This window comes from Penicillium chrysogenum, assembly GCF_028827035.1.
Source record: "Penicillium chrysogenum strain IBT 35668 chromosome Unknown utg000005l_segment0_segment0, whole genome shotgun sequence".
Lineage (NCBI taxonomy): Eukaryota > Fungi > Ascomycota > Eurotiomycetes > Eurotiales > Aspergillaceae > Penicillium > Penicillium chrysogenum.
In genome coordinates, this window is record NW_026622753.1 from 265,593 (window position 1) to 279,022 (window position 13,430).

At 49.9% G+C, this 13,430-nt stretch overlaps 4 protein-coding genes across 4 annotated transcripts; 2 read left to right on the forward strand and 2 right to left on the reverse strand.

Annotated features, from left to right (window-relative positions):
- Positions 1–663: 663 nt before the first annotated feature.
- sly1 (syntaxin-binding protein) lies at positions 664–3,193 on the reverse strand (the record flags this gene model as incomplete). Its single annotated transcript, XM_056714220.1, has 4 exons — positions 664–2,135; positions 2,191–2,573; positions 2,633–2,858; positions 2,920–3,193. The coding sequence occupies 4 exons, from the start codon at positions 3,191–3,193 to the stop codon at positions 664–666; spliced, it is 2,355 nt and encodes a 784-aa protein (XP_056561842.1).
- An 897-nt stretch (positions 3,194–4,090) lies between these two features.
- Positions 4,091–8,331, forward strand: N7489_008471 (uncharacterized protein; the record flags this gene model as incomplete). Its single annotated transcript, XM_056714221.1, has 11 exons — positions 4,091–4,681; positions 4,735–4,904; positions 4,981–5,060; positions 5,116–5,218; positions 5,274–5,591; positions 6,133–6,235; positions 6,292–6,803; positions 6,861–7,258; positions 7,308–7,543; positions 7,597–8,181; positions 8,242–8,331. 11 exons carry the CDS (start codon positions 4,091–4,093, stop codon positions 8,329–8,331), a joined length of 3,186 nt encoding a protein of 1,061 aa, XP_056561843.1.
- Positions 8,332–8,927: 596 nt separating this feature from the next.
- Positions 8,928–10,250, forward strand: N7489_008472 (uncharacterized protein; the record flags this gene model as incomplete). The annotated part of the gene is made up of 1 exon (XM_056714222.1): positions 8,928–10,250. The coding sequence occupies one exon, from the start codon at positions 8,928–8,930 to the stop codon at positions 10,248–10,250; it is 1,323 nt and encodes a 440-aa protein (XP_056561844.1).
- A 384-nt stretch (positions 10,251–10,634) lies between these two features.
- On the reverse strand, positions 10,635–13,361 carry N7489_008473 (uncharacterized protein; the record flags this gene model as incomplete). Its single annotated transcript, XM_056714223.1, has 2 exons — positions 10,635–13,101; positions 13,165–13,361. 2 exons carry the CDS (start codon positions 13,359–13,361, stop codon positions 10,635–10,637), a joined length of 2,664 nt encoding a protein of 887 aa, XP_056561845.1.
- Between the last annotated feature and the right edge of the window lie 69 nt (positions 13,362–13,430).

Sequence of the window (13,430 nt, forward strand, 5' to 3'; positions counted from 1 at the left end):
AAGCACCAGGTTAGTCTGATTCTTATATCCTCGTCGTGGCGTTAGATCCCAGGATGATGATATTGCCTTGACATCACTTGGGCGACCATGGAGGATTCGCCAAGTGAGGCAATCCAGTTGAACGAGAAAAGAAGATAAATTCCAAAGTCGAACATATTTTGGGAACAGTTCTGATTGATCGAATTCGCTGGGGCATCAGGTTCCAGACTGTTGCCGCAGAAGGCGGGATGATGGTGTATACTTCGATAACTCCATAGAATTGATAGATGATCACATTCAACCCCACAAGCGCCAGATATTCAGGAGTTTCTGTAGATTTCCAAGATGATGCAGTGAAATTGACTAGACTCGAGAGAGTTCTGTTCATTTCGTTTTACCCAATATGGTTTGATCGAGACCGCGGGGAGACCTTGGGATTAGAACGAACATTAGGTGGAGTATTAGGTGGAGTTCGATATGTCCCTATCTGCCTGGAATAACTATAATCATTGGTGGGACTGAATGTTGAATGCCAGGGTAAAAGAGCAAAAAAACGCTAAAGCAGTAGTAAATGCTAAGAAAGGACAGCCATTAGACATAGACGCCTCAGAGCGCTTCAATTATACTATGTTTCCAACCACCAGGCTGGCTCTATGTTGATGTCGACCCTAGCCACAATTACATTTAGCTATCCCGACCGAGAGGTGCCAATGAATCTGACAGGAATTCAGTGGCGTTCATCAGGTCTGTGCTTCCATAGACAACTCTTCTGCGATGTCCAGGTGCTGCACGTTGAACTGGCGCACCCTCGGCGCCCGCTTGTCCATTTGTTCGGCGAACCCATTCCTGCAAGTTGCCGTACTCGTCCATGCTTCCACCGCCCACTGTAAAGACAATAGCCTCGCTGAAAGCTTGGCGACGCTGTCCGAAACTGGCACCGGTGCCAGGGCCTGCGCTGCCAATCCCACCAGGCATTTGCGGGTTTCGCGATGCGGATGCCGGAGGCATAGCGCCACGGGCGTTGGCGCTCCTCGGGTCAAAGTAAAGGTAGTTTTCGGTCTTTGCAATAGCAGAGCTTGAAGCTGCAGCCGGGTCCATGATCGACTCGGTAATCTTGGTCACAGTAAGATCCTTGTTCGCTGGTAGGAAATTCTTTACGCCTGAGATAAGCGAGTCGAAATTGGCACCTAAAGCGCCCGATGTAATGCGATCCGTCAGGCGATTGGAAAGCGAGGAGAACCCACGGAATAGATCGGAGGATTGTTGTTCTGGAGCGGCTGTTGTCATCATGGTCATACGAGTGATCTCGCGCACTTGGCGGACGTAGGCAAGCGAGGAAATGTCGGGCACGCCGGCTTTGGTCAGGGCCTCTTCGAACTGAGTCATTTCTGAGCGGCTGAGCTCAGTTTCAGTGCTGAGGAACCAGATCACGAACAAGCGCAGCTTGTCCAATGGTTCACTTCCTTTAGAAGGATCATTGATGAGTTCCAAGATCTGTGACTTTGATTGTTTGGTGACGGTCTCTTCTAGCTCGAAGAAGTTGTCTAACTGCCGATCCTTGATACCCTTGAGCAGAGCGGTGGCAATGTTCATGTGCATATCAAGAACTGCCTTGCGTTCCCGCAACTCAGGGAGAAGTGTGATGGCGGCCTTGAGATGTTGCGCGGAGGCACTGGTGTCATTCTGGAGATCTTCAATTGAAGAGGCCCCCGTCTTCTTCGTAATCTCGTTCGCATCATCCTTGTACCGCGTAAGCTCAGCATCGATATCCTCAGCCACTTGGGGAAATGGGGCTCCGGCGTTGCGCTGCCAGAAGAAGTCGGAACTGTTCAAGTCATACGACTTTTTGGAGCCCTTAGCCGAGCCCGCCTCTCCTGCACCTGCATCCACAGTGATTCGATTCAAGCGCATTTCAAGAACATCTTGGACCAGTGATTGATATGTCCATGAGTGGGAGAGCATGGGGACTAGATCAACATTTCGGTCCATGATGATCAGGACCGGCCGTGCGGATGGCACTCCCGGCAAAGCGTTCTGATTGCCTGAAAAGAGGTTGTCTTTGGAGTTGAGGATGTGGTCTCGTAGTTTCCGATCCAGTTTTGTTGCTATCAGTTCCGCCGCACCACCCTTGGGGCACCGTATGATTGGAATAGTACCTGCCCAGCCAGTCAGATCTTCCTTCCATGATCCAAGGTGGGATATAATACTTACCCATTGTCACGCTCACACTAAACAAGCCGCTAACCACGCTGTCAACAATCCCATCCAGGTCTTCATCACTCGTTTTTGGACTGTTGATCTTGTAGTATGCATCGTTCCCCAGCCCTAGACTGAAGAGGTCCGGCTCTGCCACAATGAAGTTGAGATATTGATCAAAAACCTGCGCAATATGCTCGGATGCGCCAGAAGTAACTATTTGAGAAGCGAAATCCTCGAGAAGTGGCCGCGGGACGGAGGATAGGAAGTTCACGTAGGCTGGGGAGTAGAGCCCATGGGAAAGGTCGCGAGTGATCGCTTGGATATTATCGGGGGTAGGTTCCACGAAATATACAACCGGGACATCTGGAATAGGATATCTTTGAGAATGAAGATTTCTAGAAGTGAGTCCTCGTTAGCGATGGGGCAATTTAGGGGGAGAAGGCGTCGACCGTACAAATGAATAGTTATGCCCCATGCCCGAAGGTCGTTTACCCTCAGTACACTGCTGATAACATCTCGGCCCATTTTATCAAACACCAGGACCTTCCAGATCGGGTCACCATCTTCATTCAAGATCGGAGTGGAGTGGGAGATAAGACCACCGGACCCGGACTGATCGATGGTGCTGTCTTCAACAGGTTGTGGATCATGATTCAAATTCAACAGCTTTTGAATTGATGCTAAAAGCCAAGAGATGAGTAAAGATCAATTCATAACAAGAATCTAGCTTGCGTCACTTACCAACCTGTCGGTCTCGGAGGGACATGGACTGCGCCATGGCAATAGATGGCAGCGCTGTGTGAGATTGGGAGAGATGCTCGGTTTCCACCAGAGCTTTGAAACGTTCAGAGCTGCGCAGAAATATAGCTGGAATATGCGCAACTCTTAGAATAAGGATGAGGTTGTACCTTGCAGTGTTGACACTGGGGTTCTTCCTATCGCTCCACCTGGCATGGATCCCGCCGAGCTGCGCTGACATAAATGTTGCAAACACTGCAAACATCCAAGAACACATTTGATTCTGCCATGTAACGTAAGTTACATGGCGGTAGGCCAATGGAGGGTGTCCAATACAACAATTACGGTCAAGTATGGTATGCCATCGGTTAACCGCCTTGCCCAGCAGCTTTTGTCCCTTTTACTCTCCTCTTCAACCCAAGTCATCTACTCTAACCATCCCCCAACACCATCCCCCAATCCCTTCTTTTTTTCCGTAAAGCGAATGGCAGTGCCACTAGAGTGGCCCTTCGTATGAGAGCTTTTTCCTTCTCTGATTCCGCAAGGACTTTCTTTTGGAACAAAACTTAAAGAACAAGAAAGGAGAGCGAAAGGTTCTACAGGGACAACAGGAACGGCCCAGGAAGAGAGAAAGGAGGAGATACAAAGTCAAGGACACAAGGAAAAAGGCACTGGAATTGAAAAGCTGGGCCATCTTAATACTTCTACGTTGTATTCGCAACTGCGGAGCCTTCGTCATTAAGCTGCAAGGCCAAAAGGTAACGGCGTCACTCGCACTGGGGAACGCGGTTGTTGCCTGAGGCATACACCACTTTAATCCTGAGTCAAAGCCAAAAGCAGTCTCTGTTTTCTCTCATAAGGTACGACAGTACTCATACTGCAACACTTGAAGTCCACTCTAGGCGTATCAAACTGTGAATTGTCTAATCCTTATCAATTCTTCAGACCAGCAGCGCAACAGGCCCCTGTTCTGCCGCGTCGCCGAGACAACCAGCCAATCATCTCACATCCATCACCGGAAAAAATATTTCTCCTCCCGAACCCCCGATCCACTCTTTTCCAAAAATAAAAGGCGGTGAGCATCAAATAAACTCCAGGCCTGTACAGGCAGGTGCGTGCACGTGATTACGTGAGCCTTCATAGTTGCTTAGAGAAGCTTCGACTGAGGCTCACCATGGAGCAATCTGCTCAAAACTCCATGCAGGGCTTATCGCATGGGAATTCCTCACTACCTGCAGATTACTGGAGCACCCTTGATCCCGCCTACCCTGATCCTGAGCAGCAGCTTCAGCAGCCACAACCTCAGCAGCAGCACGATTCTGCACCACAACAAACTTCTCTTGGCATCGGATGGGACCACCCTGTTTTTCAACAGCAACAGAGAGAAATAGCCCCACGGCCAGACCCGAACCATGGCATTTACTCATCAGTGCATCAGCCTTGGCAGCAAGCAAATCCTCTTCAACAGCCACCGCAACGAGGATATGGAGCTTCGGCCCAGTATCAGATGCACCCACAAGCTCCTCATTTCCAGCAGGGACAGATGTCCTTTGACCCCCATCCCCTGAATGCATCCGAATCTTCGGCGTTTCCGTCATTTTCCTACCAGCCAAACTACTTCCATCCACAACACCCACATATCTCAGTGCCAGACACTTTCCCCGAGGCACCTGCGCCGCAGAGAATACAGCCACGGCCGCAACCACAACCGCAGCCATCGGTTTCTCCATACCCTTTACCCCAAGGGTACTCCTCGGAAATGCTGGTAAGCTGACCCTAAATGTCCTTCGTGGCGACCGTGATGCTAACTATAGACAGCAAAACACAATTGATTTGACCAACGACTACCCTGACACAGACCCAAATGTCACCATTAACCCCCAGTTCCTAAATTCTAACCCCCAGGCATTCAATCAACAGCAGTCTTCGTTGGCAAGCAACTTTCTTCAGGGAATGCCTGCGGATTTCCAACGACAAGGGAGTGATCAGTAAGTTATAACACTTTGTTTTTTTTTGGGCGGGTTTTCTTTTTGAAATGCCATGGCTGACCTTCTGAAGGGCTAGGCTATTCAATTACTACCAACATGATCTTTCAGTTCAGCCGCAGATGACACCAACTGGCGACTCTGTGCTTCAGCCTAGAGGTATGTCCAGACCGGTCAAAATACATTAAGTTGGGATTAATACTCACTTTCCTAGGATTACCAGTACCGGAAGTTGTAATCACCAATAAGAAGGGAGCCTCTAATAAGCAGCAAACAAAGGAGACTTCTGCACATGGCCAAACCAGAGCTGTATCTAAGTCAGACAGTGAGAGTTCGGATGGATCCGATCTTGAGATTGAAGCACCCGACGAGCCGTCTCCTATCCCCCCCGATTCGTCCGACTGAACCCGAGGCTGCTGCGGAATATGATACCCTCCAAGCCGTGTGGTCACCAAGGAACAAATGGCCTGGTTCCGAGAGGGTTAAGGCCGCGCTAGTAGCCTACAAAGAGCTTGTCAAATCATTGAGAGATGCTTGGAAAGAACAAGTTCAGGCGATGAAACTAGCCGAAAACCAAGAGGACAACGAGAAAGCAACAAAACTCAAGGAAAAAGTCATTTCCCAACGTCGCACCATGGACAAAATTGCGACCACAACGCTAGAAATGGGTCATCCCATTATTATTAAGAAGTATGTATCGCCCTCCCCTCCTAACTCCCATATCTTGCCTCGTTTCCATCTGGCTGTGGTAGCCGCACAAATCCTGAAGCTATTTGAGAACCTCTATAAATATTCTTGGAAGCATTAGATATGACAGCACTGTCACGGGCTAGAATAAAGGTCCATCGCTCTATTCGCCGGTTGGCAAGTCTGTTCGCCGGTTGGCACGGCTTCAATGAATATTCACCGGTTGGCAAGCCCGTTCGCCGGTTGGCACGGCTTCAATGAATATTCACCGGTTGGCAAGCCCATCGCCGGTTGGCAAGGCTGCCGCCGGTTGGCACGGCTTCATACGTGCGTGTCCTGGGCACATATATAAGAATATCAGATGGAGCAAAATGGTCCCATTCTATTGAGTCTCAGATATGCCCTTAGCAAGCTATCTGTGAACCTCATTGAGTGGGAATCACTCCTATCTAAAATTGGCTCAAGCTTGCAGCTTTGTGTGCCAAAAAAAACTTCAAACATTGACATAATTGAGCTCAAATGACTAATTGTTAATTCCATGTAGGCTGGGAGAGCATCCTATGATTGTGGCAGCTCTATATTCCTTCTTGCTCGACCGTTTCCAAGCAGCAGACTTTGCCGGGACTCTGACTATTAACCTGCTATCGGTAAGTTTGACGTTTGTCTCTTTTCGCGTCGGATAGATTGACTGATATCGAATAAGCTCTTTTCGCGTTTCTCGACCTTGACAGAAGACCTGTTGCAAAAGACCAATCTGTCCAAATTGCTGCCTAAGTTCCTCAAAAAAGGTGGCCAGCAGGTTAAGGACCTCACACAGAAGATCCTGGATAATGCTGCGGCCTCTACGAAGCATAAGCAGGATGGTGAAAAGCCTGCCAAAGAAGAGCCGCACCCAAAGAGCCTTTCAGCAGACCAGCCTAAGGGAGACACTGGAGTAAAACGACCCCGGGAGGCGGATAGCAACCTGCAACCTGGCGCAAAACGAATGGCAGTTCCCAACACCTCGAAGGATGTGAATAAAGTTGCACCCGCAGGCAATGGACCAGCTAAAGGAGCACAAAGTAGTAAGCCAACCGGCGCTGCAGCGCTGCGACCTAAAGCCAATATCGTGGCTCCCAAGCCAACAAGTCTCTTCGGCACTTTAAGCTCAGCGTCAAAGAGACCCGGGACCACGAATGCGGATAGGGCCGCCGCGGCGGCTGCAGCAAAGCCAACGTATGTATCCACGAAGGCAGTGTTGCCGAGATTCATTTGTATTAACTCTTCAAATAGTGCTGCTCCCGAAAAGGAAAAGACACCAGCCCCGAAGCCATCTTTCTCCTTTGGTGACATTATGGCCGACTTGAACAAACCAAAGCAGGCACCAACTCCCAAGCCCGCCGAAGATCAGCCCCCGGAGACTGAAGCTGAGCGAGCAAAGAGGTTGCGTAAAGAAGAGCGCCGTAAACTTCGCGTGACCTGGAAGTCGGATGATGCTCTTACTGAAGTTCGACTATTCACCCACGATCCCGATGAAGAACTAGGTCCTGGCGATGGGTCATTGCGCTCACGCGGAGACGTTAAAGGCGAAGGTAGTGTTCTTAAGCTTCACAAAGATATGGACGAACTGGAAGAAGAGGACCTTGGCGGTATTCGCGAGACCGTGTACCAAGATGGTTATACACTGTCGAGTAGGTTATTCCTCCAAATCGTACCTCGGTTTTTTGCTGACCATCATAGTGGTCGATTTCGATTTCGATGAATCCAAACACGGCAGTTTCATCAAACGCGGTGGTCCCCAGTTGCCAACCAGTCCCGAGAGAGAAGCCCAGGAGCATCGGGAATCCACTACCCTTATGGTCTTCTATACTTCTCCTGCCGACATGCCTGACACACCCAAGGAGCCACCGACTCCTGACCCCGACGATGTCGTTACCGATGTATTACCTTTCGGAGAATTGCCCGACTTGGTCAAGGTATGCTACACTTTCGATCGCACTATAATCTCACACTAACGAAGACCCTACAGGCCCGCCAGGAACGATACTACTCCTACGTGAACCCCAAGCCTACGACCCCCCAACAGCCGCAGCAACCTACTACCGGGAACAGTGGATTCGACATCTCCAATTTGCTCAAGATCATCCAGGGTGTGCCTGGACAGGCGCAGCCCATCCCACCACCGCAGCCAACCCAACCAGGGGGCATGCCGGATCTCGAGAGGACCATCAACATGTTCCGTCAGCAACAGCCTCAAGCCCAGGTTCCCCAGGTTCCCCAGGTTCCCCCGACTCCACCAGTACCCACTCCTCAGCCCCAAGGCCTTGACTTCAACGCTATCTTGAATGTCATGAAACAAATGCAGGGACCGGCTGCATACACCCAGCCTCAGCAATCTCAACCAGCAATGGCACCCAACCTCGGCGCCATGTTCGCACAGTTTGGTGGACAGAACCAGCAACTCGGCTCTCTCCCATTCCAACAGCAAGGTCAGGACTATGAAGACCCAGAGCGCAAGCGCGGCCGCGAGGGCGGTTATTATGACGACCAGTCTAACTCCGAGTCGTGGAGTCGCTCGAAACGGACCCGGGTTGGCACCAACGAGCCTAAGCCTGTAAGTACACTGCAGACTCAGCATTCTGTGATAAACAAATGGCTAACTCTTTTGAAACAGTACAAGGTGGGACTAGTTGCCTGTAGATTCTGGGCCGAGGGCAAGTGTCGCAAAGGCGACAACTGCACTTTCCGCCACGATCCTCTCTAAATCAAAACATCCATGATTCCCTTTCGACTGATACCCTTGTACTGCTTGTTCTTCGACATTGGTACAATCTCCCTTTCCCTCTATCTATGCATTATTACGTCATTGGTTTCTTCCATATCTTGTACTGGGTCATGGATATGCATTTTACAACCAGAATTCTTTGGTTGGCGTTCATCGCATTGCGTTTCATGGTCTGGGATGTCGGCACATATTGATTCGTCCCTCTGGGTTTCAAAATCCGTTGCATGCCCCCTTGGGTCAGGCGTTTTCTTTTTCTTCGTGTTTCGCCTTGGTCGCCTTGGTCGCCTTGCGGATGCATTTAGCGAGGTCTCCATAGTTAGTTATCTGGGGGCTGATATTATGGCGCATGGATTGAGGGCGACAAACATGTACAATTAGGTTATTTCTAGTTCCTTTTCCCACTGCAATGAGTTATCTTCAGCGTATTGGCCTGTTTCATCTCTTTCATCTCTTTCATCTCTTAATGGTAGTAATAGTAGCGGAAGTATCGGACCAATGGTAGAGCTCCATGGTAAGAGGTTCCCGGTTCTCATCAAACTCCCGGCTTACATCGGAATGGGAAAACATCCGCAAGCATGAATCCATCCCAGTCTCTACAAGATGCTTGCAGTGTTCCAGATTCTCTCTTAGCTCATTCCGACGAGGATCTGATTCGCCTTGTGTACAAGCAGTTTCCGCAGGAAATTGACCGTCTGCGACGGGCATACTCCATCCGAGACGGTCCCTGGACCCCTCCTAGCACTCCATCCCCATCCTACATTTTATACAATGAAGAGTACGATGAAGTGAACCGCACACTCGTTGGACTTCTAGCTCTCCGCTGGATTCACACCGGTCAATACGAGACCTTCGTCGGTTTACAGCCATCCGCATCTCAACTAACGAGAACCTCGTTTGATTGGATCCGCGGATTCTACACGCAACTCATCAAAGACGCAAACGCTCTATTTACCTTAATCACCTCAATAATCATCAACGACATAGGCAAAGACCCGCAGCTGGCAACCGACTGCCACGCAAAGACTGGCGTGGACTTCTCCACTCTCAACCACGACGCCATTCTCCTCGTGGCCTGTAAAGCCGGCCTAGTCCCATCTCTGGACCAGCTCCCAGACCAATATAGAGACGATGTACTCCGGGCGATTGAGCTCGGTGCAACTTTCAACTTTGGCCAACTGGCACAGGCAGAAAACGCCCCAGCCTCTCTGTCCGGTCTACACCGCATGAAGGGCCACGACCGCAGCTTCCGACTCCGCTTCATGGAGCAACTGCTCGATATTGCCGGTGCCGCGGGGCACATGGACTGGACGTGCGCGAAGAAACTCACCCAGCCTATCTTTGAGTCCTACCGCAATGTCTATGATGTATGCGAGGGTGTCATTGCGGGCACCCTGACCGTCCGCAGTGGGTATGACTTGATATTGATTCGACGCGCGGAGTTCCTCCGCGACAAGGATGTGCGACGATTCCAAGTGGAGGAGAACCCAGGGGACCGGGCTTTGATGCGATTGTTCTGTATGGGCAATGTGACTACCCAGGAAAAGGCGCTGTTGTATGAGGATGCGTGGCGTGCGTTGGAGGACCCGGTTAGGGAAACTCTGGCAAATGCTCTCAATCTAGACGGTCGGAGGAGCGAACCTGCTGTTCAGCCGACGTATATGCCTGCTCTACTTGACCGTATACAGGATGTGAATGCGTTAGTATGTACCCTGCGTTACCTTGCCCAGGTTCTGAGTGCGACGGATGATGCAGACCCTTCGGCGGTTGTTATTGAGCGGAGTGTGTATTCGGCTTTGAAGCAGTTTGTCGAGAGTGATGAGTTTCGGGAAGATCCGACTATCTTGGAGAGGGTTGAAGTGCCTGATGGCGTGGTTGCTTTAACCACGGCCTCACTTTGATGTGTGATAGTTGCCTTTCAACAATTTGACAATTTGACTGAATTTACTATTTCTCATTTCAATTTCTAGTGTAGAAGAACACTCGGTTGCTTGAGCCTCCATAACTCAAAAGGTTGAGGATGAAAGATGTGGATGATTTGAATATCTAGTTGGCTTGAAGTGATATTAGAGATTTATGTACAACGTAACACTACAATGGTAACATATCTATACAGACGTCCTTTCATTAAAGATTAAAGTGCAAGAAGTAGATCAATATATCCACCTTCGAAGAGACCATGTACATTGGTGCCAGTAAAAGAGATTCTAGATGTCTTCTTTCTTGCCATGTTAACATGCCCCGGGCGTCCCTTGGACAGAAGCGAAGAGAAAAGGCCGGTGGCCTCAGTCCGTCGGACGAGGAGGAGAAGGGTTAGATGTAGAAGACTGCCCCTTTTTGAGCTTGCCCAACCGTGTACGGTTGACATCGCCCTGACTCGCCAAGCTGATCTTCAACCAGTCGTTACGTGTAGCCAGTGCTTCAAGCGAGCTGCGCATGCGAACGACACCCTCACGGTAAAGACAGTTCTTTTCAAAGCGCCAGCTGCACAGCAATACCCGGAGCATGCCGCCTTCTCGCCCGCATATCAAAGCCACGACGGGTGGTCGCTCAGCGGAAATCACAGACACAGTCATATTGCCCGTGTCCACGAGAGTGAAGATACGGTGCGTGGCAGGGAGCTTTAGTTCTTGAAACAAATTCTTCCAATGCTCCTGATCACGGGGTTCCTTGCTTATTCGGAGGTCATCGTCCCGGAGTTTCCGGGAGAAGACAGCTGACGAGACCGAATACGACAGGCGATCATTGAAATTACCGTAGATGATCTTCTCAAGGTCATGCAACGGCATCGTGCCTTCGAATCCGACCAGATGGCTGGAGCATCCCTGTGCTCCATTGTTGCAGAGCTTTCGTACCGCCCAAGGACTAAGCCAGGAGATGATCCAGGCGACTCCAACGTACAGAGCAATAGCGACTAGGTACTGAGGCACAATTAGTTGTCTGATGATTCTCATCACCTCACTCTCTGATTGAGTTTGTTGCCCCCCCTGGAAGTCAATGGTTGAAACCGCAAGCGCAATGGCGGACATGAAGAGAGCAAAACCACTCCCTGCAAAAAAGATACCAAAATACATGATTGTCTGTGAGAGAGTAGTACTCATTCCGCTGAGCCCTTTGGCATAATTCAGTTTCGGGAAGTCCTTCCATCGGATGGGGATGCCCCGGCAGCGATCTACAATGACCGTAGGCTCCTCTACATCACCGCCGACACCAACCACATCGCAGAGTGGTTTGATGTCCCAAAGATGAGTACCGTACTGATCTTCATCTGCAATGTTGCGAAGAATCCTCTCACAGCCAGCTGAAGCCAGTTTAGGCGGTATATCCACTGTGGGATTTTTCGGGTCCGGCCACAGACAGAGGAGACGCTCAAGCAGTTGATTGCTATCATTCACGATGGATAGTCGCGCAATGGCCTGGAAGATGCTATCGGAATCATTGGGGTTAAGTCGATATGACAAAAGCCCCATCGCAGCGTACGCCATATCGCTGGTCGTGTACCCCATGGTGTCGACGCCAGTTGTCTGCGTCGCCATGGCTTGGACAACAAAAGTGAACAATTGCAGTTCGCTCAGCTGAAGGCTATTGGTATAATGGTTGATGAGGTAGCCTATAACGTCTTCGTGTTGATTCACATTCAAATCTGACTTGGGGGGCTGCCAGAAGCTCTTGTACATGTCACTCAGCGTGAGTTCATGCGGTGTGAACAAAGACATAGAGGCAGAATGGGTGAAACAGTATCGGATTCTGTTGGCAGCGAGGAGGACTTCCGGAAATGTCCATATCCGTTGTCCCCATATTCGTTTGTCGTTCTCACTTTCAGTGGGGAGGACTACATATAGTCGCTTCGCGCAGCGGACCGCATCGCAAATCGTGTTGATATCTCGGGTGCATTTCGATTCGACACGGTTAACTGCTGTAGTATCTTTCGAAACACAATCGACGTCCACCCAAAAGGCTTCTAGCGGAGGGTCCTGCGGGTCTTTATGACGGTTCTCGTACTGGATCATGCGTTCAGCCACTGGATACAATATCTCCCGTAATTCTTCATCCGTTTTTGTGAATTCTCCATTCGCCTTTTTGTCAAGATAATTGGCCCGCGAAAAACTCAGGAAAATATAGGGTTGTAGCATGCCCGTTTTTTTATCACGGAGGTCCTCGGTCTTCTTGGAGACCCACTGATTGGTAGTTCGGTCTTTCACCACCAAGCGGCGAGGGGTCGTAAGACTGGCAGTCTTTGACTGCCGTTGAAGATTTTTGGGGGACTGGTCCAGTAGATTCATTGCATGTTTGGGCCAGTTCCAGTGAACATTCTGATACTTTTTGTAGGGCTCAGTTGTGGCGTTGTCATTCCACGGGGTGGTACAAATCTCAAAAAAGAGCACGACTGGAATAATCCACGATAGTGTCAGAGTGAGCAGGATTGACATGATCCAGTGCAGGGTTGTTAGTATCAAGGTTAACAGAGTAGATGGGATCCAGAACAGGGTTCGTTTGATGATTTTCAATATCAAGCTTTCCTGGGTTTGAGTCGTATCATCCCCCTCTTTCTTGTTTTCGTTGACTTGAGCACCGTCGAAGCAGCGAAGGCCAAGCGGGTTCAAGCAAAGTTCGGCCAGGGTGATGATGAATGGGACTCTCCCACGAATGTGGCGTCGCCTCCAGTGACGAGGGGGATAATCGGTCCCGGTCCCTTTATAGGATTCTGGAGTTGCCTGCACGACAAGACGACGTGGATACTCTTTATTGGAGCTGTATTATGTGTCCAAGTCGGCATATTTTTCGTGGTCTTCGTCTCCATTAGGATTCCGATACTTTTTCTTGCCGTACCCATCGCGAGCATATTCCAGCTCCAGCATGCGATCCTCAATTGTTTCCGGTTCGGCAAAAGGCTGCTGGAACCGCATTCCAGATGATCGATGGTGGTGGTGGTCATATTGATGTTCGATATTCTTTCTTGCTTTCTCCATATCGGTCTGCTTCTTGCCCCTGAAAGGAAAATGATGAGCCATTTTTGGCAATCGAGAGACTTGATCTCAGAGGCAGAAGTAAGGATTCTGGATAAGATTGCGCATCAGGTC